This window comes from Amphiprion ocellaris, chromosome 14 (genome assembly GCF_022539595.1).
Source record: "Amphiprion ocellaris isolate individual 3 ecotype Okinawa chromosome 14, ASM2253959v1, whole genome shotgun sequence".
Lineage (NCBI taxonomy): Eukaryota > Metazoa > Chordata > Actinopteri > Pomacentridae > Amphiprion > Amphiprion ocellaris.
In genome coordinates this window covers 3913120-3938016 of record NC_072779.1, presented here as the reverse complement: position 1 = coordinate 3938016, position 24897 = coordinate 3913120, and the positions used below count along the sequence as shown (strand labels likewise).

Sequence of the window (24897 nt, the reverse complement as noted above, 5' to 3'; positions counted from 1 at the left end):
TCACAGCCACAGTTTAAGGCTGTGGGCTGTGGTTGTGCTTCCTGCTCTCTCTCTCTCTCTCTCTCCTAGGTGTGTGTGTGGTGAAGCTGGCTGCAGGTGTGTTGCATGTTAATCAGCAGATGAGCTGCAGGTGGAGCTGAGTGATTGGTCTCTGGGCGAAGCTGGACCGTGGTCTAGTCTCCAGTCAGTACGAGGAGGAGAACTGTCTTTGCCACCAGCCTCAGAACTTTTATTAATCCTGTTTTCTGTGTTTAGTGAAGCTGACTCCTGCCTGCTGTGTTCCTGGAATCCTTGAACTGCTGGAGTTCGGTAAAGTTGGCAAGATATTCACAAATTCGGACTTCCGGCATCAATAACTCATGAGATATATGTTGTAAAAGCATAAACGATGCCTCTTTCCCATCGTTGTAAGCTAGACAATGTGCTACAAGGCAAGTTTTATCAAAAGTCGCTGTCTTTCAAGCTGCAGAAATAACATTGATGTCTATGAGCAGCTGACTGTGCGACCAGTGAACAGGGACCGTCTGCAAATAGCAAAACCGCTGCAACAGCGAAGAGAGGCACTACACAAATATTCAATTACTTAACTTTTATACACTGTAGTGTCACCAAATTTACTGCAGCCATCAGTTGTCTCCTGCTACGCGACACGTAGAGTTGACGTCGGGCAGGAAGGACAGGATGTCGTCCTCTGTCACGCCGCCTTTGACCTGCGGAGGAGGACGCAACATGGCCACCGGGCAGTTGGGCATCCAGAGAGCGAAGTCCAGCTGCAGCAGAGGAAGGAGCAGATGTTAAAGGAATGAAGGAGCAGATGTTCCAGATGTTCAGAGAGAAAAGCAGTGTGAGGCCTTTAGTATAGAAAACATGAATGAAATGAATCCTGTATTTGTGAGCAAAGAAAACCTTCCTGGTTCAGTGTGAGAGAAATTTAATTTTTCAGATTTAAATTGTTTTAAATCTCACGTCTATACAGTCAGAATGACTCAACTAATGATCAACTTTTCTCTTTTGTAATATTTTTATACACATTGTCATCATAGTGAGAATTTTTACTCCGCCAAGGAGGCAGAGCCTCGGTGGAGTTATTTGACGATTTGTGTTGGTCTGTCTGTCTGTCTGTCTGTCTGTCTGTGAGCAACATGACTCAAAAACGGACTAATGGATTTGGATGAAATTTTCAGGAAGGTCAGAAATGACACAAGGACCAAGTAATTAGATTTTGGCAGTGATGTGGCTTATAGTCTGGATCCACGGATTTATTAAAATTACATTTTGAGAACACATTTATTTTATGAGTCATTGTGTACGTGTTTTTTATTGTTTTTAGTCATTTTTGGAACTCTTCTAAGCCATCCTAGATGTTTAACAAATTTCTAATCATTTTGGACAAATGTGGAGATTTGTTTAAGATTTCCGTATCATTGCCAGATAGCCATGACAAAAAGTGAAAACTAATTAAATTGTGGAGTGTTTCTGAGTCCCATCAATTCCCGCTGCCCACTACATATTTAGGTCACGTGATTTGGTATCCGTACATAACGTACACATGCAGAACACACACCTGTGCTCAGCGCAAGGTCATTTTGTTTGCGGGTACAGAAATATTCTATGGTGCTGTGATTTCTGATCATCAATAATTAATAAATGAACAAATACTGCATTTCTAAAGAAAAATGCTGCATTTCTGACAATGCCATATGGGGGAATGAGCGGCCTTGGAAGAGTACTGAGCTCTCTAGCCCCTTTTCGACCAAAGAGCACCAGGTGCTAGGTTGGTTCAAAGTTGAGAGCCAGTGCTTTTTTGGTTCAAATCTCGTGCCGCCCCAGAACGGGTTTGTGTTTCCACTCAAGGAGCAAAGTTGGAGCTGCGTCATTGCGCCACCACAAAACGTGTGTACGTACTGCGTACGTAGCCGTTCAACAGCGTTCACGCCGTACGGAAACCCACACAACAACAATGGAGGACTTCATTGGAGTGGTGTTCATGGCTTTGCTAGTGTGTCTCGCCGTTTGCTGAACAGCAAAACCTTCTGTTAGGGGTTACTCATCGGCGTCGCCGTTCCAATGCCCGGCGATCACGTTTGAGAAGAAAGGTAATTATCAAAGACGTTTGGATACTTAACAGTAAACGTGCTAGCGTTAGCTTAGCTACTTAGCTTCGACTACGCTTGCATTGATTACTTAGCGGTTAAACACGCGCAATAAGTTGATGATCATATCTATGTTTATCTTTTTAGATGTTTTTAGATGTCACCCCGCCCTCTGCCCGTGACGTGCTCGGCTCTCAACTCTGGCCAAGTCTGGCCCAGCAACGAGTTGGTGCCCGAAACGGCCCCAGTTTTTGGAGCCCGGAGCCGCAGCTCCGGTGGTCGAAACACAAAAAACCGGCGCCAAGTCGGGCGCCGGCTCCAACTCCGAACGGGCTCCACCCCGGTCGAAAAGGGGGTTCTGAGTACTTTTCTAGTTATTGTTATTATTGCTGTTGTTGTTATTTTTATTTCTATTGTTGTTGTTCTGTAGTGTGCCTGTGTTTGACTCACCTGAGAGAAGTTAACAGCAGAGTGCAGAGCTGAACACGAAAAAATGATCATCGTGACAAACTTGGACACTTCAGCTTTGGTGTTGAAGGACTGAGGGAAACCTGCACAGACGTGTTCACATTTACACATTCATGTAAATATTTACACACATTTACAGATTTGGTTGCATATTTACATTTTTGGTGTAGATATTTACACATTTGTACATTTGTATATAATCATTTACAATTTTGTGTTTACATTTCCAGTTTTATAAATGTCAATATCTGAACAGATCTTTGTAAACATTTTCATATTTGTGTATATACAGTATTTGTGTAGATTTGCAGACATATGACTGACCTGCGAACACATATTTTTGTGTAGATATTTTTTGTCTGTAGATTTGTGTACATTTTAATAGTTTATGTACGGGTTTACACTCATTTGTGTACACATTTACCGAGACTTATTAGACTAATTTATTTTTAGTATTTGTATACATTCACTTTTGTATAGATTTGCATGCACCATTTGTTTGTTTAAACATATACAGCTTTGTGTACACATTTAAAGCTTTATCTTTAGCTTTGTAAATGTTAATCATTTGTGCAGATTTGCTCATTTATGTACATTTGTGTTTGCATTTATAAATTTGTGTAAATGTCCTCACGTCTCAGTAATGTGAAAATTTGCAGATTTTTTAGTGTCTCTGTGCACACATTGACATGAACACAAACTACAGTGGGGCAGTTAATCAACACTGTAACAAGTTTCTGCAGTTTTTCCTGTAGTTTTTACGGTAATATTACTGTAAAATGACCAAACATCCACTGTAGAACCTGTCTACAGTAAGTTGCTGTAGATCTGCAATGCATCATGGGTAAAATTCACTGAGAGGATAAATTTACAGCACATACTTCTTTACTGTGAATCACATGACTAATTTTAAGCGGGAATTTTCACAGGACATTTTGCATCGTTCCCAACAAACATATTAAAACGGAGGAGCCGCCATCTTAATATCCTCCTAAACTTTAAAGGTTTCTGGTCGCCTGTTTTATTCCAAAGTTGTTTCCTGGACCTCACTAGTCAAGATTCTACTTTTTTGTAAGTGACTCCAGGAGGTAACTCACTTCATTATTTTGTAATTTTACGTTAAATTGAAGTAGTTTGGTCCGGTAACGGCCAGGTGTGTCCAACGGTAACTGACTGAGAGAGAAAAGAGATCCGCTCTCCTTAGCTAGTCAGTGTCCTGGAGTTTAGTAAACTATTTGCTGATGAAATTCTGATAGAGTTCGGTTTTTACATTTTTTGATAATGTTAAGAAGTTAACCAAGGAGTAACGTTACCGGATAATCGTTAAATTTAAACCGCGTACGTTAGAGCGCGCGCGCGTCTGTGTGTTAGCTAAGTCCGTTAGCTATGTGTGCGTTTCTGTGTTAGCTACGTCTGTTAGCTATGTCCGTTAGCTGTCTGTTACCTACGTCTGTTAGCTATGTCCGTTAGCTGTCTGTTAGCTACATCTGTTAGCTACTTCCATTCTCTATGTCTGTTAGCTACGTCTGTTTGGTAAATTTCATCACTCGTTTTTCTGCTGTTAACTGCTGAGGGAAAACTGACGACCAAAGCGGGCCAGACAAACAACACACTGACAGGTAAAACTTTGACCCAGTTACAAAATGTAAGTTATTCTATTTTTCAAACAGAACATTCTGGAAAGACTTAGTGGACCAGATCTGTTGGGGGGTATTACACACGCATGGACCAGTAAATAGTACTATGTGGATCATTTTAGCCATATTTTTCTCCTTAACTGGTGTAATGTATGATGTGTGTTGTGTTTGAAGATTTTTGTCAGGATAAATTCAGAGCAGAGGAAGTGTGCCTCCAAAGATCAAGCGAGCAGAAGGACTGGCAAGATGGTCCAACAAAAAAATGAGTCCCTCAGTCCACATGTAGACAGAACAAGTAATACCAGGTGAGACTTTTAATCAGCCTTGCCAGATCTCACGATAGAAAAGAGCGACCAGCTCTACGGAAACAAGCCTAAAACAAGCCTAAAAGCTGAACTGCCACATCGTGTAAATGAGACGTCTCTTGATAGCCATATAAATATATACATTTATGTTTGTATGGAGTAAATTGACAGTAAATAGTCAATATAACCTTTGAATAACTTATATTTTTAAATTGTCGTGAAAAGAAACTTAGATTCTTCAGGTCTGATTAAAATAAAAGACATTTGGTCCAGTGTATTAAGTGTTTTCTACAAAATGAAAAATGTATATATATATATATATATATATATATATATATATATATATATATATATATATATATATATATATATATGGTGATAAATTTTTGTGATAAGGGACTGTTTATTTTACAGTATATATAATTTTTCACAACTAATTTATTTACAGTATTAAAAAAGTACAATAATGCTTGTTACAGTAATCTCATTCTTCACATCATTGCTGTGACAATAAATACAGTACCCTATTACTGTGATTGCATTTACAGCAAGATAATTATTACTGTAAACATCGGTACTGTGATTAAGTTTACAGTAAGCTTACTGTAAAACAAACTACAGCAAGTTGCCAATTGCTGCCAGCTAGTTACTGTACATTTTACGATCAGCTTTTTACAATGAACAAGCAAACAAACAGAACCTGAGTTGTGCGTGAAGCTGTGTGTGTTGATATCTGTGATCCAGTGTTGAAGCTCCGAGTCCAACTGAACGTCATCGTCTCTGCTGTAATAAACATTTACCCAACTGACTACAAAACTGACACACACACACACACACACACACACACACACACACACACACACACACACACAGATCTTGATGTCTCAGGTGAAAAAGTGTTTTTTTACATGGAGTGATCAGGTGCGTTTGTTTACCTGTGCAGTGCGTCCTGAGCGTAGTAGCTCTGCGGCAGGTTGTCCAAGCCACGGTCCTTCAGGTCATCAGGGATGCACAGGGACCGATAGGTGGTCTTGGCCGAGGCCCGGGACAGCAGGACGTGTAACGTCTTCAGACCAGAGCCCATCGCCTGAAGGACCAACAGGAGATACAGTAAGGAGAAAAAACGCATTACTGTTCTTATCTGCAGTTCAAAAGACAAACAACCAAAAGAGACACAAAATAACCCCAGAAAGACACGAAATAATCACAGAAAGACACAAAATAACCACAGGAATACACAAAAGAACCACAAAAAGACACAAAAGAACCGCAGAGACACAAAACCACAGAAAGACATAAAAGAAACACAAAAAGACACAAAGTAACTGCAGAAAGACACAAAATAACAAAAAGACACAAATGAGCCACAAAAACGCACAAAATAACCACAGAAAGACATAACCACAAAAAGACACAAAAGAACCACAGAAAGACATAAAATAACCACTAAAAGACACAAAATAAACATAGAAAGCCACAAAATAACAACAAAAAGACACAAAAGAGCCACAAAATAACCACAGGAAGGCACAAAATAACCACAGGGACACACAAGAACCACAAAAAGATACAAAATAACCACAGAAAGACATAAAATAACCACAAAAAGACACTGAAGAACCACAGAAAGATACAAAAGAACCACAAAGCGACACACAGTAATCACACAAACACAAAATGACCAAAAGTGACACAAGACACAATACAAGCAGAACAAAACATAAAAACACCCAAAAAGACATAAAACAACCGGATTAAGACATAAAACAAGCAAAAAAAATACCCAAAACAACCGTTTTACAATGTTAGACTTGTTCAGCTCTATTGTTTGTGAGGTTTTACCTTATCAAACACACCGTCAGCTGCCAGCAGAGACGTTCGGGCCTGAAGGTTTATCTGCAGCGACGTCTTAACATGTGGCATCAACAGATGGACACAAAAACAACCAATCAGAGAGGAGGAAATAACATGACTCTACACAAAATGACCAAAAGCACACAAAACAGTCACAAAAAGCCACAAAACAACCACTAAAAGGCACAAAACAACCAGAAAAAGACACAAAACAACCACAAAAACACACGAAACAACCACAAAAAGGCACAAAACAACCACAAAACAACCACAAAAGCGCAAAAGCAACCATAAAAAGGCACAAAACAACCAGAAAAAGACACAAAACAATCACAAAAACACACAAAACAACCACAAAAAGCCACAAAACAACCAGACAGTTGAGACATTCTGGACTAGCTGTGACTGTAGAACGTTGTGGGTCCGTGTTGTGTTGTTGTTGTGCTGCTGTACCTGGTGCAGCGGGTGTAGATCGGGCAGCTGCCTCAGCGTGGCCACGCAGCACAGCTCCCCAATCACGTGGGTCCTCAGGTAGTGCGACACCAGCTGGTGACACTGGAAGTCGGAAGCACGAACCCAGATCTTAGCCAGCAGCCAGTCAGAGCCGGGGTCAGAGGGCAGGAAGACCGGGTTCTGAGGACCCGGGTTCTGCTGCAGCTGAGGAACCCACAGATCAGCTGTTAGAGAACGTCTCAGAATGATGAGAGCTTAGCAGAACAGTTTACTATAATGTGGAAATGGGTCACCACACTGTCAAAACTGAGTATTTTAACCATTTTTAATTGCATTTTTAAAATATATTTTAAAAAAACATTATTTTACAGATATGTGCCATCATATAAAAAATAAATTAAGTATATTTAGGACTAAAAAACTGACCAATCATGTTTAATTGTTATTTTGTAGAGGTTATTAAATTACAGATATCATAATGTAATATTGCCCTGCGACAGACTGGCGACCTGTCCAGGGTGTCCCCTGCCTTCGCCGGAGTCAGCTGGGATAGGCTCCAGCACCCCCCGCGACCCTAGTGAGGATTAAGCGGTGTATAGATAATGGATGGATGGATGGATAATGTAATATTATCTGTAAAATAATTGTAAAGATTTAAGAAAAAAATCTTAATGTAGTGGAGGAAATAACATGACTGCACATCTGGATGAGACACAAAATAAAACACAAAACATAAAACATAAAACATTAAACAACCCCAAAGAGACACAAAAATGATCACATAGACACAAAATGACCAAAACCCAAAACAACAGACAAAAATACGACTAAAATCTGACATACAACGACCACAAAAAGACGCAAATAACCTAAAAGAGACATAAATCAATCACAGAAACAGACAAAACAACCACAAAATGACACATAATAACCAAAACCCGACACATTACAGCCACAAAAAGATACAAAATAACCACAAAGAGACATACATCAACCAGAAAAAAAGACACAGAACAGCCACAGAAGACGCACAATTATCACATGCATGCCAAATGACCAAAAACAAACCAGAATAACACACAAAACAGTCACAACAAAAAGACAGAAAACTACCACAAAAAGACACAAAATGATCACACATGTTAGAAGGTTTTTATATTTTTCATTAATAGTTGTACTGTGAACTGTGTTAACCCTGATTGTGATATATGATGTTTTCCTATATAAGCTATATTTTTCTACTCTTTCTACTTTTCTACGAGAGTATATCCACACCCACATTCATTTTACTCACTCCCATTTTTGGTCTATTTGCATATCATTATCCTGTAACCCACCTGTATAAATAAAGAATGACAGGGACCACCTCTTTGTAACTTACACTAGAAGTGTCTCGCACTGAGTGGGTTACCCTTGCTGCAAGTACAGAGAAGCCTCCGTGTCGTTCATCACAGCGAGCGGTTCCTGGTTGGAGAGTGAGCCGCCTAATAGCGCTCCTCTCTGACATTTTACAGGGTCCTTCGAGCCGGATCCTGGAGACTCCTTCCCGTGGCCGAGACAAGGTGACACCGAAGTCTGTCGACAGCAGCCATCGCAAAAGGCGAGGTTTTAAAAGACCCAGGACGTGAATTCGTGGCTGGGCCGGTGATTTAGTTCACCCCTCGGGACCAGGGAGGCGTCCAAGGATTCGAATCAGAAGGGATCGCCGCGTGTGAAGAACCGGAGGCAAGTATAATACGCATAAAGGAATGAATGCAGTTAAAGTCCGCAGGGCGACGGCGTCCTCTGATTAACATCAGCAGTTAAAGTCCGTATGGGTTGGCGGCGACCCCTGCAAGTTAAATCGGCCATAAAAAGTAGTTTCAACCGCAGGAAATACGAAGGCAATATACTGATTCTAGCGTGCGTAAAAGCAACATATGTATATTCCATGCATAAAGATATGTGTATTCTATATATATGGTATAATTAGTGCAGTAATAAATGCAATAGGTTTCACTGCGAGGAAACAACGAAATAGGCCGTGGAAACAGAACTTGCGTTAGAACGCAGAAAACTCGAGTAGGTTATGGTTCGTATGAATGGGATATTGTGTGTGTGTAAATTGAGTTTCTAGTAATATTTAGACTCCTAGGTGGGTCCACAGAAACTCGCATTTCTTGTTTTACCTGAGTTGGTGAAGTACTGGTGGATTGTGGACACAGGTCGAGTTTCATCTCGTAAAACTAATTCCGCCACACGTTAGGTGTGGTAGAAGGCTGAATTAGTGTCCTCCACATTTCCTCGTGCCAGAGAAACCAACAAGGGCTGAATAATGGGGTCAGTGAATAGTAAAAATGAGCTAAAGGGTGATATAAAATTCATGGAAGCATATGAAGAAGGCACAGGTGTAATATGCGCGGAGAGATGGATGACTAAACATAATTTTTCAGGCAAATTAATAACCGTAGAAATTCTGGAGCTCCAGACAAAATTGCAGATTGAAATCAGTCAACAAACAAACGACAAAAAGAAAAAGAAAAGAAAGGAGGAATACAGATTATCTCAAAAATGGCTGGAACAATCTCAAATGAGAGACAAAAAACGTGCAGAGAAACAGGAGAAGAAAAAAGAAAAACACACAACTGCAGCAGTAGAGGCAGCGCTTGTACATCCAGATGAGGAAACAGTGACTCGCAAGCAGCCCCCAGTGAGGCAGGACGCAGGCGCAGTAGGAGGGCAAGAGCCCGAGGAGGAACAGGTTAAACAGAAAACACCCCTGACCGTTAGTAAGAAACCTGTAGTTAAGAAGAAACTCAAGGTGCCTCCAAGAACTATAGTGACTAGGCAGACCCGAAAAAAGGGTTCGCTGTACCCCGTTGATGATTTAACAAAACATAAACACAGGTTTAAGGAACCACCATTAGATGACTTTACAGACGACTGTGAATATATGGAGACTGACTGTGATGACAACCCAGAGGACTGTTGCCCCATGGTACAGGTAGCTAACCCTAGATATGGGCAACCTACCTGAGAAGGAGATGCACGAGATGAACAACAGCATATTCTGGTTTTTCGACCATGGAACAGACGTGACATGGAGCGCGCTGTAGCTGGAATTCCCCCTGTAGAAGAGGGGCCAGATGAAACAATAGAAGCGCTAGAAGGGTTGAGGACCAGTTATCATCTGAATGGAACAGAAGTGCTACATATGTTTCAAATGTATTTTCAAAGCAAGTGGTCCAGAGTTAGAGGAGATTTTACAGGAGCAGACACAAACAACCGCAGACTGGATCATGATGCACCTGACTTAGGAACACAAACACAAGCAGTTTATGAGAGTCAAAACTGAGTTTAAACGCAAAGCAGATTTCTCAAATATTACACAATGCACTCAGAAAGATGAAGAGGATGTGGTTGATTACAGACACAGATTCGAAAAGGTGTATAGACAAAACTGTGGTATGGCACCTAATAACGATGATGACGGGCCATATCAGCAGCAGATGAAGAGGCTCATGTTAGAGGGGTTCAAGTCACCCATAAAAGCATATATAAAGAAACATTGGGTCCACCAAAACACGGGAACAGTTGCACAACTGATGGATTATGCAAAACATGCAGAGAAAGCGAATAAGAAAAAAGAGGAGATGTATTTCTCAGAGGATAAAAAGGAGGATAACTTCTATAGGGGAAATAGAGAAAGAGGAGGCTATAAAGGTAAAAGAAGAGGACGTTTCAGAGGCAGAAATAGACAAAACTTAAACCGTGACAACAGAAATAGAGATAATGACATTTGCTGGACTTGCGGCAAATTAGGACATTTCTCAAGAGACTGCAGAACAGGAACAAGTAGAGACGGGCCAAAAAACCCAAACTCTACTCAAAATTGACTAGAAAGAGTCACAGAGGAGGAAATGAAACCTCCCACCTCAGAAGACAATACAGAACTTATAGACGTTTATAGTGCAGTCATGAGCGCATCAGAAAAGGATAAAAAGGACCTGCCACACAGAGTTATTCTATTTAACGGTAAACCATATGACTGCCTTTGTGATACTGGTGCGTGTAGAACAGTTCTAACTAGTGCCCCACCAGGCTATAGGACATGTGGGAAAGTAGTCTGGGTAAAAGCAGCAAGTGGACATATACTTGCACAGAGACTCTCACAACCACTACACACCGTGGACCAGGAGACTCAAACACATACAAAAATGTCGATATTGGTAGACCCAAATTGTCCTATAAATCTGTTAGGCAGAGACCTAATGACTCAGTTAAAAATAGCAGTGGTGCCCACTGCTGACGGAATGACTACAACTGTGCTGACTGACCAACAAGTAGTAGAGGACGTGAGTCCACCACATTATTACTGGACCCTCGATCTGTCTGAAAAAACAATGGGTAACCCTGGAAAGCTACTAGTAGAGAAGGCACACACTTTAAATAACACAAGAACAGAGGAGACACAATATCAGAGTGTCAAGGACATGCATGTCACATTTTGGTATAAACACTCACCAGGGCCAGATGAGAAATATAACAAAGCTTTCCTGAAGCTAGGGCCGCAGACAGTTACACTCCAACACATGTATTCAGACGGAGAAGGAAATTCTATGGCTAGTGTACTGTTAACTGAGGAACAGGCAAAGCTGTTCAGGTCAGAGGAACCACACCTCTCCTTATCAAAAACACCTGATGTAAAATGGTGGCAATTAGGCCTCAAACTGGCCAGGGCGAAACGCGGTAAATACACATTAGATCCCGAGACAGGGTTTTATAGAGGGGAGAGATCTGGTTTCCTCAGAATACCACTAGGAATGAAACTACACATGCAGCCTCATGTCCATTTGGACAGCACGGATTCTATGTGATCTGGGACCTTGGTGGTGCTGGAGGATTACCCAGAATTAAAATCACTCCCGCCAGAACTCTGGTCCAACGGACCGACTGATGTGGGACTGGTTAAGGGTTTTCCTCCAGTGCAGGTCAGGCCAGCCACCTCACATAGACCACGACAAGCCCAATATAAATTGTCATCAGAAGCAGAAGAAGGAATACAACCTGTTATACAGGATATGAAAGCAGCAGGCATAATTAGATCTGTGGAACCAACCGAAAATGTGTGTAATACACCCATATTTCCTGTAAAAAAAGCACTAGGCAGTTGGAGAATGGTTCAGGACCTCAGAGCAGTAAATGATGCAGTTCAGCATGACACACCAGAAGTAGCAAATCCACACACACTGCTGAATAGCATCACTCCAAACAAACAATATTTTTCAGTAGTGGACCTGAGTAACGCATTTTTCTCAGTCCCACTACATGAAGACTCACAACATTGGTTTGGTTTCACATACAAAGATAAGAGATATACGTACACCAGACTGCCACAGGGGTTTAGTGAGAGCCCACACCAATTCTCATGGGCCCTTGAGCATTCCATGAGTACCTGTAAAGTGGGGGACCACAGTCAGGTCCTGCTTTATGTAGATGATATTCTTATAGCTTCAGATACAGCACAACACTGCAAAGACACAACTATACAGGTCTTACAACACCTGTATAGTACAGGACACAAAGTCTCATTGAAAAAACTGCAATATGTGCAGAAACAGGTCATTTATTTAGGACATCAGTTGTCAGGAGAAGGTAAACAACTCTTACCATCAACACAACTAGCAATAGCACATGCGCCCAAACCTGTAAATCAACAACAGATGATGGCATTTTTAGGTTTGTGCAATTTCTGTAGAACTTGGATCCCGGGTTATGCAGCTATTGCACAACCACTACAGAACTTGATTTATGGGAAAGGACTGACTTTGAAAGATAAAATAACATGGACACCAGAGGCCGAACAAGCTTTTATTTCATTAAAAGAGCACCTGCAGACACCATTGGTGCTAGCAAATCCAGACTATAATAAATCTTTTGACCTCTATGTGGATGCCGAAAAAGGCTTCATGAAAGCGACACTCACACAGAAGTTAGGGGATAAACACCAGACCCCTAGCATTTTACTCAAAACGATTAGATGCAGTGGAAAGAGGTTTTCCATCACGTTTGCAAGGAGTAGCAGCTGCAGTAGAGGCCGTGATATCCTGCGCTGACATAGTACTTGCACACCCGCTTACAGTACATCTGACACATACACCAGCAGAGCTCCTGTTGCATGGGAAATTACCATTTCTAACACATGCCAGACACATGAACTATGTGCGAACACTATTAACAGAACCACACATCACATTGAAAAAATGCACAACATTAAATCCCAGCACATTAGTTCCCACAGAAGAAGACGGAACACCACACTGCTGCATAACAACAACATCTGTAGAAACAAGGCCAAGCGCTGATATTTCAGACATAGCAAATCCAGATTTTCTCAACATTTTCGTAGACGGATCAGCCTCAAAGAATGCTCAAGGACAGAACACGGTGGGATACGCCGTGACAACAATTGATAACGTGCTAGAAGCAGGAACGCTCCCACACACATATTCTGCACAAACAGCCGAATTACATGCAATGATCAGAGCCCTGGAGCTACATGAGGGACAAGAAATGAATATATTCACAGATAGCCAATTCGTGTTTGCATCCGTACACCATTTTGCTAAAATATGGGACAGGCGAGGCATGGTTACCACAACAGGTAAACCTGTCGTGCATGCAAATATTTGAAACTGCTCCTTTCAGCAATACAGTTACCCAAACGAGTGAACATCTGTAAATGTGCTGCCCACCAGACAGATGACACACACATCACAACGGGAAATAACTTTGCTGATAAAGCTGCTAGAGCTGCAGCACGACGACAAATAGAAAATAGACATGTGCTAAATACGACTACACTTGAACCTTTTTCTGATGATGTTCTCAGGGATGCCCAAAGAGCAGCATCTGTTTCAGAACAGAAATCGTGGATAAATAGAGGAGCGACCTTACAGAAAGAACTCTACTATTGTAATGATAAACAGGGGGGAATGTTAGAAGGTTTTTATATTTTTCATTAATAGTTGTACTGTGAACTGTGTTAACCCTGATTGTGATATATGATGTTTTCCTATATAAGCTATATTTTTCTACTCTTTCTACTTTTCTACGAGAATATATCCACACCCACATTCATTTTACTCACTCCCATTTTTGGTCTATTTGCATATCATTATCCTGTAACCCACCTGTATAAATAAAGAATGACAGGGACCACCTCTTTGTAACTTACACTAGAAGTGTCTCGTTGCACTGAGTGGGTTACCCTTGCTGCAAGTACAGAGAAGCCTCCGTGTCGTTCATCACAGCGAGCGGTTCCTGGTTGGAGAGTGAGCCGCCTAATAGCGCTCCTCTCTGACAACACAGACACAAAACAACCAGGAAAAGACACAAAATGACACAAAATAACCAAAAAGACACTCGAAACAATCTCAGAGAGACACAAATGACACAAAATAACCTCAAAAAGACACAGTTGACACATAAAGATACAAAATGACACAAAACAACCAAGAAAACACAAAACCATCACATACACACAAAATGACCAAAAACAAACATAAAACAACCAGAAAAACACACAAAACGATCACTACAAAAAGACACAAGACAATTAGACATACAAAGTAATCAGAATAGACATAAAACTACCACAAGACATAAAGTGGTCACACAAACACAACACAACCAGGAAAAGACTCAAAACAATCAAAAATCAGACAAAACAAAAAAAATAATTAGTTCTTTTATCGTGTGTATTTGTGTATATGTCTCTTATCAATGTTTTAAAGGTATTTGTCATTATTTTCACAATTTTTACAGCTTTTAAACATTACAGTATTCCATTTTCTTTCTGGATCTCTTGCGGCCAGATTGTCAAAGCCTTTTACACATTTCGTTTTGACAGTGTATGCTGATCATCACCTACCTGTATGAGGAGCTCACCTGGATGGCAATGGGGACCAGCTGGCTCTGCTGGTTCATGTGAAGGAGGCACAGCGGCGCCGACGACCAGAGCAGGATGCAGCAGCGGAGGTGGACCAGCCGCCGGGTGGAGCAGAGCAGGAGGCAGGTAAGGGTGACACAGCCGCCGGGTGAAGCATAGCAGGAGGCAGCAGTGGAGATGGAACAGCCGCCGGGTGGAGCAGAACAGGATGCAGCAGCGGAGGTGGAACAGCATTCGGGTGGAGCAGAGCAGGAGGCAGCAGCGGTGGAACAGCCGCTGAGTGGAGAGGTGGAGCAGCTGCTTGGTTTTGCAGAGCAGGATGCAGCAGCGGAGGTGGAACAGCCGCCGGATGGAGCAGAGCAGGAGGCAGGATCGGAGGTGGAGCAGCCGCCGGGTGGAGCAGAGCAGAATGCAGCATCGGAGGTGGAACAGCCACCAGGTGGAGCAGAGCAGGAGGCAACAGCGGTGGAACAGCCGCTGAGTGGACAGGTGGGACAGACCAGGTCAAAGCAGCAGCGGTGGAATATCCCCTGAGTGGAGAAGTGGAGCAGCTGCTTGGTTTTGCAGAGCAGGATGCAGCAGCGGAGGTGGACCAGCCACCGGGTGGAGCAGAGCAGGAGGCAACAGCGGTGGAACAGCCGCTGAGTGGACAGGTGGGACAGACCAGGTCAAAGCAGCAGCGGTGGAACAGCCCCTGAGTGGAGAGGTGGAGCAGCTGCTTTGTTTTGCAGAGCAGAATGCAGCAGCGGAGGTGGAACAGCCGCCGGGTGGAGCAGACCAGGAGCCAGGATCGGAGGTGGTAGAGCAGAGCAGGATGCAGCAGCGGAGGTTTTCCACCTGTCCACTCAGCGGCTGTTCCACCGCTGCTGCCTCCTGCTCTGCTCCACCCGAATGCTGTTCCACCTCTCCAGTCAGCAGCAAAGCGGGAGGCAGCAGCGGAGATGGAACAGCCGCCGGGTGGAGCAGACCAGGATGCAGCATCGGAGATGGTACAGCCGCCGGGTGGAGCAGAGCAGGAGGCAGCAGCGGAGGTGGGACAGCCGCCGGGTGGACCAGAGCAGGATGCAGCAGTGGAGGTGGACCAGCCACCGGGTGGAGCAGAGCAGGAGGAAACAGCGGTGGAACAGCCCCTGAGTGGAGAGGTGGAGCAGATTCTTGGTTTTGCAGAGCAGGATGCAGCAGCGGAGGTGGAACAGCCGCCGGGTGGAGCAAAGCAGGAGGCAACAGCGGTGGAACAGCCGCTGAGTGGACAGGTGGGACAGACCAGGTCAAAGCAGCAGCGGTGGAAGAGCCCCTAAGTGGAGAGGTGGAGCAGCTGCTTGGTTTTGCAGACCAGGATGCAGCATCGGAGGTGGAACAGCCGCCGGGTGGAGCAGAGTAGGAGGTAGCAGCTAAGGGTGACACAGCCTGCGGGTGGAGCAGAAAAGGATGCAGCAGCGGAGGTGACACAGCCTGCCGGTGGAGCAGAACAGGACGCAGCATCGGAGGTGGGACAGCCGCCAGGTGGAGCAGAGCAGGACGCAGCAGCGGAGGTGGAACAGCCACCGGGTGGAGCTGAGCAGGAGGCAGCAGCGGTGGAACAGCCGCTGAGTGGACCAGAGCAGGATGCAGCAGCGGAGGTGGAACAGCCTCCGGGTGGACCAGAGCAGGATGCAGCAGCGGAGGTGGACCAGCCACCGGGTGGAGCATAGCAGGAGGCAGCAGTGGAGATGGAACAGCCGCCGGGTGGAGCAGAGCAGGAGGCAGCAGCAGTGGAACAGCCGCTGAGTGGACAGGTGGGACAGACCAGGTCAAAGCAGCAGCGGTGGAACAGCCCCTGAGTGGAGAGGTGGAGCAGCTGCTTGGTTTTGCAGCGCAGGATGCAGCAGCGGAGGTGGAACAGCCGCCGGATGGAGCAGAGCAGGGGGCAGGATCGGAGGTGGAGCAGCCGCCGGGTGGAGCAGAGCAGGATGCAGCATCGGAGGTGGACCAGCCACCGGGTGGAGCAGAGCAGGAGGCAACAGCGGTGGAACAGCCGCTGAGTGGAGAGGTGGAGCAGCTGCTTGGTTTTGCAGAGCAGGATGCAGCAGCGGAGGTGGAACAGCCACCGGATGGAGCAGAGCAGGAGGCAGGATCGGAGGTGGAGCAGCCGCCGGGTGGAGCAGAGAAGGATGCAGCATCGGAGGTGGAACAGCCGCCGGGTGGAGCAGAGCAGGATGCAGCAGCGGAGGTGGACCAGCCACCGGGTGGAGCAGAGCAGGAGGCAACAGCGGTGGAACAGCCGCTGAGTGGACAGGTGGGACAGACCAGGTCAAAGCAGCAGCGGTGGAACAGCCCCTGAGTGGAGAGGTGGAGCAGCTGCTTGGTTTTGCAGAGCAGGATGCAGCAGCGGAGGTGGAACAGCCGCCGGATGGAGCAGAGCAGGAGGCAGCAGCGGTGGAACAGCCGCTGAGTGGACAGGTGGGACAGACCAGGTCAAAGTAGCAGCGGTGGAACAGCCCCTGAGTGGAGAGGTGGAGCAGCTGCTTGGTTTTGCAGAGCAGGATGCAGCAGCGGAGGTGGAACAGCCGCCGGATGGAGCAGAGCAGGAGGCAGGATCGGAGGTGGAGCAGCCGCCGGGTGGAGCAGAGCAGGATGCAGCATCGGAGGTGGAACAGCCGCCGGATGGAGCAGAGCAGGTGGTAGCAGCTAAGGGTGACACAGCCTGCGGGTGGAGCAGAACAGGACGCAGCATCGGAGGTGGGACAGCCGCCGGGTGGAGCAGAGCAGGACGCAGCAGCGGTGGAACAGCCCCTGAGTGGAGAGGTGGAGCAGCTGCTTGGTTTTGCAGAGCAGGATGCAGCAGCGGAGGTGGAACAGCTACCGGATGGAGCAGAGCAGGAGGCAGGATCGGAGGTGGAGCAGCCGCCGGGTGGAGCAGAGCAGGATGCAGCATCGGAGGTGGAACAGCCGCCGGGTGGAGCAGAGCAGGATGCAGCAGCGGAGGTGGACCAGCCACCGGGTGGAGCAGAGCAGGAGACAGCAGCGGTGGAACAGCCGCTGAGTGGACAGGTGGGACAGACCAGGTCAAAGCAGCAGCGGTGGAACAGCCCCTGAGTGGAGACGTGGAGCAGCTGCTTGGTTTTCCAGACCAGGAGGCAGCAGCGGAGGTGGAACAGCCACCGGGTGGAGCAGAGCAGGAGGCAGCAGCGGTGGAACAGCCACTGAGTGGACAGGTGGGACAGACCAGGTCAAAGCAGCAGCGGTGGAACAGCCCCTGAGTGGAGAAGTGGAGCAGCTGCTTGGTTTTGCAGAGCAGGATGCAGCAGCGGAGGTGGACCAGCCACCGGGTGGAGCAGAGCAGGAGACAGCAGCGGTGGAACAGCCGCTGAGTGGACAGGTGGGACAGACCAGGTCAAAGCAGCAGCAGTGGAACAGCCCCTGAGTGGAGAAGTGGAGCAGCTGCTTGGTTTTGCAGAGCAGGATGCAGCAGCGGAGGTGGACCAGCCGCCGGAAGGAGCACAGCAGGAGGCAGGATCGGAGGTGGAGCAGCCGCCGGTGGAACAGGGCAGGAGGCAGCAGCGGAGGTGGGACAGCCGCCGGGTGGAGCAGGCCAGGAGCCAGGATCGGAGGTGGTAGAGCAGAGCAGGATGCAGCAACGGAGGTGGGACAGCCGCCGGGTGGAGCAGAGCAGGAGGCAGCAGCGGAGGTGGGACAGCTGCTGGGTGGACCAGAGCAGGATGCAGCAGCGGAGGTGGAACAGCCTCCGGGTGGACCAGAGCAGGATGCAGCAGCGGAGGTGGACCAGCCACCGGGTGGAGCAGAGCAGGAGGCAGCAGCGGTGGAACAGCCGCTGAGTGGACAGGTGGGACAGACCAGGTCAAAGCAGCAGCGGTGGAACAGCCCCTGAGTGGAGAGGTGGAGCAGCTGCTTGGTTTTGCAGAGCAGGATGCAGCAGCGGAGGTGGAACAGCCGCCGGATGGAGCAGAGCAGGAGGCAGGATCGGAAGTGGACCAGCCACCGGGTGGACATGAGCAGGGGGCAGCAGCGGTGGAACAGCCACTGAGTGGACAGGTGGGACAGACCAGGTCAAAGTAGCAGCGGTGAAACAGCCCCTGAGTGGAGAGGTGGAGCAGCTGCTTGGTTTTGCAGAGCAGGATGCAGCAGCGGAGGTGGAACAGCCGCCGGATGGAGCAGAGCAGGAGGTAGCAGCTAAGGTTGACACAGCCTGCGGGTGGAGCAGAACAGGACGCAGCCTCGGAGGTGGGACAGCCGCCGGGTGGAGCAGAGCAGGACGCAGCAGCGGTGGAACAGCCGCTGAGTGGACAGGTGGGACAGACCAGGTCAAAGCAGCAGCGGTGGAACAGCCCCTGAGTGGAGAAGTGGAGCAGCTGCTTGGTTTTGCAGAGCAGGATGCAGCAGCGGAGGTGGACCAGCCACCGGGTGGAGCAGAGCAGGAGGCAGCAGCGGTGGAACAGCCGCTGAGTGGACAAGTGGGACAGACCAGGTCAAAGCAGCAACGGTGGAACAGCCCCTGAGTGGAGAGGTGGAGCAGCTGCTTGGTTTTGCAGAGCAGGATGCAGCAGCGGAGGTGGAACAGCCGCCGGATGGAGCAGAGCAGGAGGCAGGATTGGAGGTGGAGAAGCCGCCGGTGGAACAGGGCAGGAGGCAGCAGCGGAGGTGGGACAGCCGCCGGGTGGAGCAGACCAGGAGCCAGGATCGGAGGTGGTGGAGCAGAGCAGGATGCAGCAACGGAGGTTTTCCACCTGTCCACTCAGCGGCTGTTCCACCGCTGCTGCCTCCTGCTCTGCTCCACCCGAATGCTGTTCAACCTCTCCAGTCAGCAGCAAAACGGGAGGCAGCAGCGGAGATGGAACAGCCGCCGGGTGGAGCAGACCAGGATGCAGCATCGGAGGTGGGACAGCCGCCGGGTGGAGCAGAGCAGGAGGCAGCAGCGGAGGTGGACCAGCCACCGGGTGGAGCAGAGCAGGAGGCAACAGCGGTGGAACAGCCGCTGAGTGGACAGGTGGGACAGACCAGGTCAAAGCAGCAGCGGTGGAACAGCCCCTGAGTGGAGAGGTGGAGCAGCTGCTTGGTTTTGCAGAGCAGGATGCAGCAGCGGAGGTGGACCAGCCGCCGGATGGAGCAGAGCAGGAGGCAGGATCGGAGGTGAAGCAGCCGCCGGTGGAACAGGGCAGGAGGCAGAAGCGGAGGTGGGACAGCCGCCGGGTGGAGCAGACCAGGAGCCAGGATCGGAGGTGGTAGAGCAGAGCAGGATGCAGCATCGGAGGTGGACCAGCCACCGGGTGGAGCAGAGCAGGAGGCAGCAGCGGTGGAACAGCCACTGAGCAGACAGGTTGGACAGACCAGGTCAAAGCAGCAGCGGTGGAACAGCCCCTGAGTGGAGACGTGGAGCAGCTCCTTGGTTTTCCAGACCAGGATGTAGCATCGGAGGTGGAACAGCCGCCGGGTGGAGCAGAGCAGGAGGTAGCAGCTAAGGGTGACACAGCCTGCGGGTGGAGCAGAACAGGACGCAGCATCGGAGGTGGGACAGCCGCCGGGTGGAGCAGAGCAGGACGCAGCAGCGGAGGTGGACCAGCCACCGGGTGGAGCAGAGCAGGAGGCAGCAGCGGTGGAACAGCCCCTGAGTGGAGAGGTGGAGCAGCTGCTTGGTTTTGCAGAGCAGGATGCAGCAGCGGAGGTGGAACAGCCGCCAGATGGAGCAGAGCAGGAGGCAGGATCGGAGGTGGAGCAGCCGCCGGGTGGAGCAGAGCAGGAGGTAGCAACTAAGGGTGACACAGCCTGCGGGTGGAGCAGAGCAGGAGACAGCAGCGGTGGAACAGCCACTGAGTGGACAGGTGGGACAGACCAGGTCAAAGCAGCAGCAGTGGAACAGCCCCTGAGTGGAGAAGTGGAGCACCTCCTTGGTTTTGCAGAGCAGGATGCAGCAGCGGAGGTGGGACAGCCGCCGGGTGGAGCAGACCAGGAGCCAGGATCGGAGGTGGTGGAGCAGAGCAGGATGCAGCAACGGAGGTTTTCCACCTGTCCACTCAGCGGCTGTTCCACCGCTGCTGCCTCCTGCTCTGCTCCACCCGAATGCTGTTCCACCTCTCCAGTCAGCAGCAGAGCAGGATGCAGCAGCGGAGGTGGACCAGCCACCGGGTGGAGCAGAGCAGGAGGCAACAGCGGTGGAACAGCCGCTGAGTGGAGAGGTGGAGCAGCTGCTTGGTTTTGCAGAGCAGGATGCAGCAGCGGAGGTGGAACAGCCACCGGATGGAGCAGAGCAGGAGGCAGGATCGGAGGTGGAGCAGCCGCCGGGTGGAGCAGAGAAGGATGCAGCATCGGAGGTGGAACAGCCGCCGGGTGGAGCAGAGCAGGATGCAGCAGCGGAGGTGGACCAGCCACCGGGTGGAGCAGAGCAGGAGGCAGCAGCGGTGGAACAGCCGCTGAGTGGAGAGGTGGAGCAGCTGCTTGGTTTTGCAGAGCAGGATGCAGCAGCGGAGGTGGAACAGCCACCGGATGGAGCAGAGCAGGAGGCAGGATCGGAGGTGGAGCAGCCGCCGGGTGGAGCAGAGAAGGATGCAGCATCGGAGGTGGAACAGCCGCCGGGTGGAGCAGAGCAGGATGCAGCAGCGGAGGTGGACCAGCCACCGGGTGGAGCAGAGCAGGAGGCAGCAGCGGTGGAACAGCCGCTGAGTGGACAGGTGGGACAGACCAGGTCAAAGTAGCAGCGGTGGAACAGCCCCTGAGTGGAGAGGTGGAGCAGCTGCTTGGTTTTGCAGAGCAGGATGCAGCAGCGGAGGTGGAACAGCCGCCGGATGGAGCAGAGCAGGAGGCAGGATCGGAGGTGGAGCAGCCGCCGGGTGGAGCAGAGCAGGAGGTAGCAGCTAAGGGTGACACAGCCTGCGGGTGGAGCAGAACAGGACGCAGCATCGGAGGTGGGACAGCCGCCGGGTGGAGCAGACCAGGATGCAGCATCGGAGGTGGACCAGCCACCGGGTGGAGCAGAGCAGGAGGCAGCAGCGGTGGAACAGCCACTGAGCAGACAGGTGGGACAGACCAGGTCAAAGCAGCAGCGGTGGAACAGCCCCTGAGTGGAGACGTGGAGCAGCTCCTTGGTTTTCCAGACCAGGATGTAGCATCGGAGGTGGAACAGCCGCCGGGTGGAGCAGAGCAGGAGGTAGCAGCTAAGGGTGACACAGCCTGCGGGTGGAGCAGAACAGGACGCAGCATCGGAGGTGGGACAGCCGCCGGGTGGAGCAGAGCAGGACGCAGCAGCGGAGGTGGACCAGCCACCGGGTGGAGCAGAGCAGGAGGCAGCAGCGGTGGAACAGCCCCTGACTGGAGAGGTGGAGCAGCTGCTTGGTTTTGCAGAGCAGGATGCAGCAGCGGAGGTGGAACAGCCGCCGGATGGAGCAGAGCAGGAGGCAGGATCGGAGGTGGAGCAGCCGCCGGGTGGAGCAGAGCAGGAGGTAGCAACTAAGGGTGACACAGCCTGCGGGTGGAGCAGAGCAGGAGACAGCAGCGGTGGAACAGCCACTGAGTGGACAGGTGGGACAGACCAGGTCAAAGCAGCAGCAGTGGAACAGCCCCTGAGTGGAGAAGTGGAGCACCTCCTTGGTTTTGCAGAGCAGGATGCAGCAGCGGAGGTGGGACAGCCGCCGGGTGGAGCAGACCAGGAGCCAGGATCGGAGGTGGTGGAGCAGAGCAGGATGCAGCAACGGAGGTTTTCCACCTGTCCACTCAGCGGCTGTTCCACCGCTGCTGCCTCCTGCTCTGCTCCACCCGAATGCTGTTCCACCTCTCCAGTCAGCAGCAAAGCGGGAGGCAGCAGCGGAGATGGAACAGCCGCCGGGTGGAGCAGACCAGGGTGCAGCATCGGAGGTGGAGCAGCCGCCGGGTGGAGCAGAGCAGGATGCAGCAGCGGAGGTGGACCAGCCACCGGGTGGAGCAGAGCAGGAGGCAACAGCGGTGGAACAGCCGCTGAGTGGAGAGGTGGAGCAGCTGCTTGGTTTTGCAGAGCAGGATGCAGCAGCGGAGGTGGAACAGCCACCGGATGGAGCAGAGCAGGAGGCAGGATCGGAGGTGGAGCAGCCGCCGGGTGGAGCAGAGAAGGATGCAGCATCGGAGGTGGAACAGCCGCCGGGTGGAGCAGAGCAGGATGCAGCAGCGGAGGTGGACCAGCCACCGGGTGGAGCAGAGCAGGAGGCAGCAGCGGTGGAACAGCCGCTGAGTGGAGAGGTGGAGCAGCTGCTTGGTTTTGCAGAGCAGGATGCAGCAGCGGAGGTGGAACAGCCACCGGATGGAGCAGAGCAGGAGGCAGGATCGGAGGTGGAGCAGCCGCCGGGTGGAGCAGAGAAGGATGCAGCATCGGAGGTGGAACAGCCGCCGGGTGGAGCAGAGCAGGATGCAGCAGCGGAGGTGGACCAGCCACCGGGTGGAGCAGAGCAGGAGGCAGCAGCGGTGGAACAGCCGCTGAGTGGACAGGTGGGACAGACCAGGTCAAAGTAGCAGCGGTGGAACAGCCCCTGAGTGGAGAGGTGGAGCAGCTGCTTGGTTTTGCAGAGCAGGATGCAGCAGCGGAGGTGGAACAGCCGCCGGATGGAGCAGAGCAGGAGGCAGGATCGGAGGTGGAGCAGCCGCCGGGTGGAGCAGAGCAGGAGGTAGCAGCTAAGGGTGACACAGCCTGCGGGTGGAGCAGAACAGGACGCAGCATCGGAGGTGGGACAGCCGCCGGGTGGAGCAGAGCAGGACGCAGCAGCGGAGGTGGACCAGCCACCGGGTGGAGCAGAGCAGGAGGCAGCAGCGGTGGAACAGCCACTGAGTGGACAGGTGGGACAGACCAGGTCAAAGCAGCAGCGGTGGAACAGCCCCTGAGTGGAGACGTGGAGCAGCTGCTTGGTTTTCCAGACCAGGATGCAGCATCGGAGGTGGAACAGCCGCCGGGTGGAGCAGAGCAGGAGGCAGCAGCGGAGGTGGACCAGCCACCGGGTGGAGCAGAGCAGGAGGCAGCAGCGGTGGAACAGCCACTGAGTGGACAGGTGGGACAGACCAGGTCAAAGCAGCAGCGGTGGAACAGCCCCTGAGTGGAGAAGTGGAGCAGCTGCTTGGTTTTGCAGAGCAGGCTGCAGCAGCGGAGGTGGACCAGCCACCGGGTGGAGCAGAGCAGGAGACAGCAGCGGTGGAACAGCCGCTGAGTGGACAGGTGGGACAGACCAGGTCAAAGCAGCAGCAGTGGAACAGCCCCTGAGTGGAGAAGTGGAGCAGCTGCTTGGTTTTGCAGAGCAGTATGCAGCAGCGGAGGTGGACCAGCCACCGGGTGGAGCAGAGCAGGAGACAGCAGCGGTGGAACAGCCGCTGAGTGGACAGGTGGGACAGACCAGGTCAAAGCAGCAGCAGTGGAACAGCCCCTGAGTGGAGAAGTGGAGCAGCTGCTTGGTTTTGCAGAGCAGGATGCAGCAGCGGAGGTGGACCAGCCGCCGGATGGAGCAAAGCAGGAGGCAGGATCGGAGGTGGAGCAGCTGCCGGTGGAACAGGGCAGGAGGCAGCAGCGGAGGTGGTAGAGCAGAGCAGGATGCAGCAACGGAGGTTTTCCACCTGTCCACTCAGCGGCTGTTCCACCGCTGCTGCCTCCTGCTCTGCTCCACCGGAATGCTGTTCCACCTCTCCAGTCAGCAGCAAAGTAGGAGGCAGCAGCGGAGATGGAACAGCCGCCGGGTGGAGCAGACCAGGATGCAGCATCGGAGGTGGGACAGCCGCCGGTTGGAGCCAAGCAGGAGGCAGCAGTGGAGGTGGGACAGCCGCTGGGTGGACCAGAGCAGGATGCAGCATCGGAGGTGGGACAGCCGCCGGGTGGACCAGAGCAGGAGGCAGCAGCGGTGGAACAGCCGCTGAGTGGACAGGTGGGACAGACCAGGTCAAAGCAGCAGCGGTGGAACAGCCCCTGAGTACAGAGGTGGAGCAGCTGCTTGGTTTTGCAGAGCAGGATGCAGCAGCGGAGGTGGAACAGCTACCGGATGGAGCAGAGCAGGAGGCAGGATCGGAGGTGGAGCAGCCGCCGGGTGGAGCAGAGCAGGATGCAGCATTGGAGGTGGAACAGCCGCCGGGTGGAGCAGAGCAGGATGCAGCAGCGGAGGTGGACCAGCCACCGGGTGGAGCAGAGCAGGAGACAGCAGCGGTGGAACAGCCGCTGAGTGGAC

At 50.5% G+C, this 24897-nt stretch overlaps 1 protein-coding gene across 1 annotated transcript; it reads right to left on the bottom strand.

The window, feature by feature from the left end:
• Positions 1–532: 532 nt before the first annotated feature.
• Positions 533–14820, bottom strand: LOC111575944 (hydroperoxide isomerase ALOXE3-like; the record flags this gene model as incomplete). Its single annotated transcript, XM_055017426.1, has 7 exons — positions 533–770; positions 2544–2644; positions 5204–5319; positions 5439–5590; positions 6346–6432; positions 6811–7014; positions 14740–14820. Coding segments are annotated over 7 exons (885 nt in total), but the record flags the coding sequence as incomplete, so codon positions are not given.
• Positions 14821–24897: the final 10077 nt, after the last annotated feature.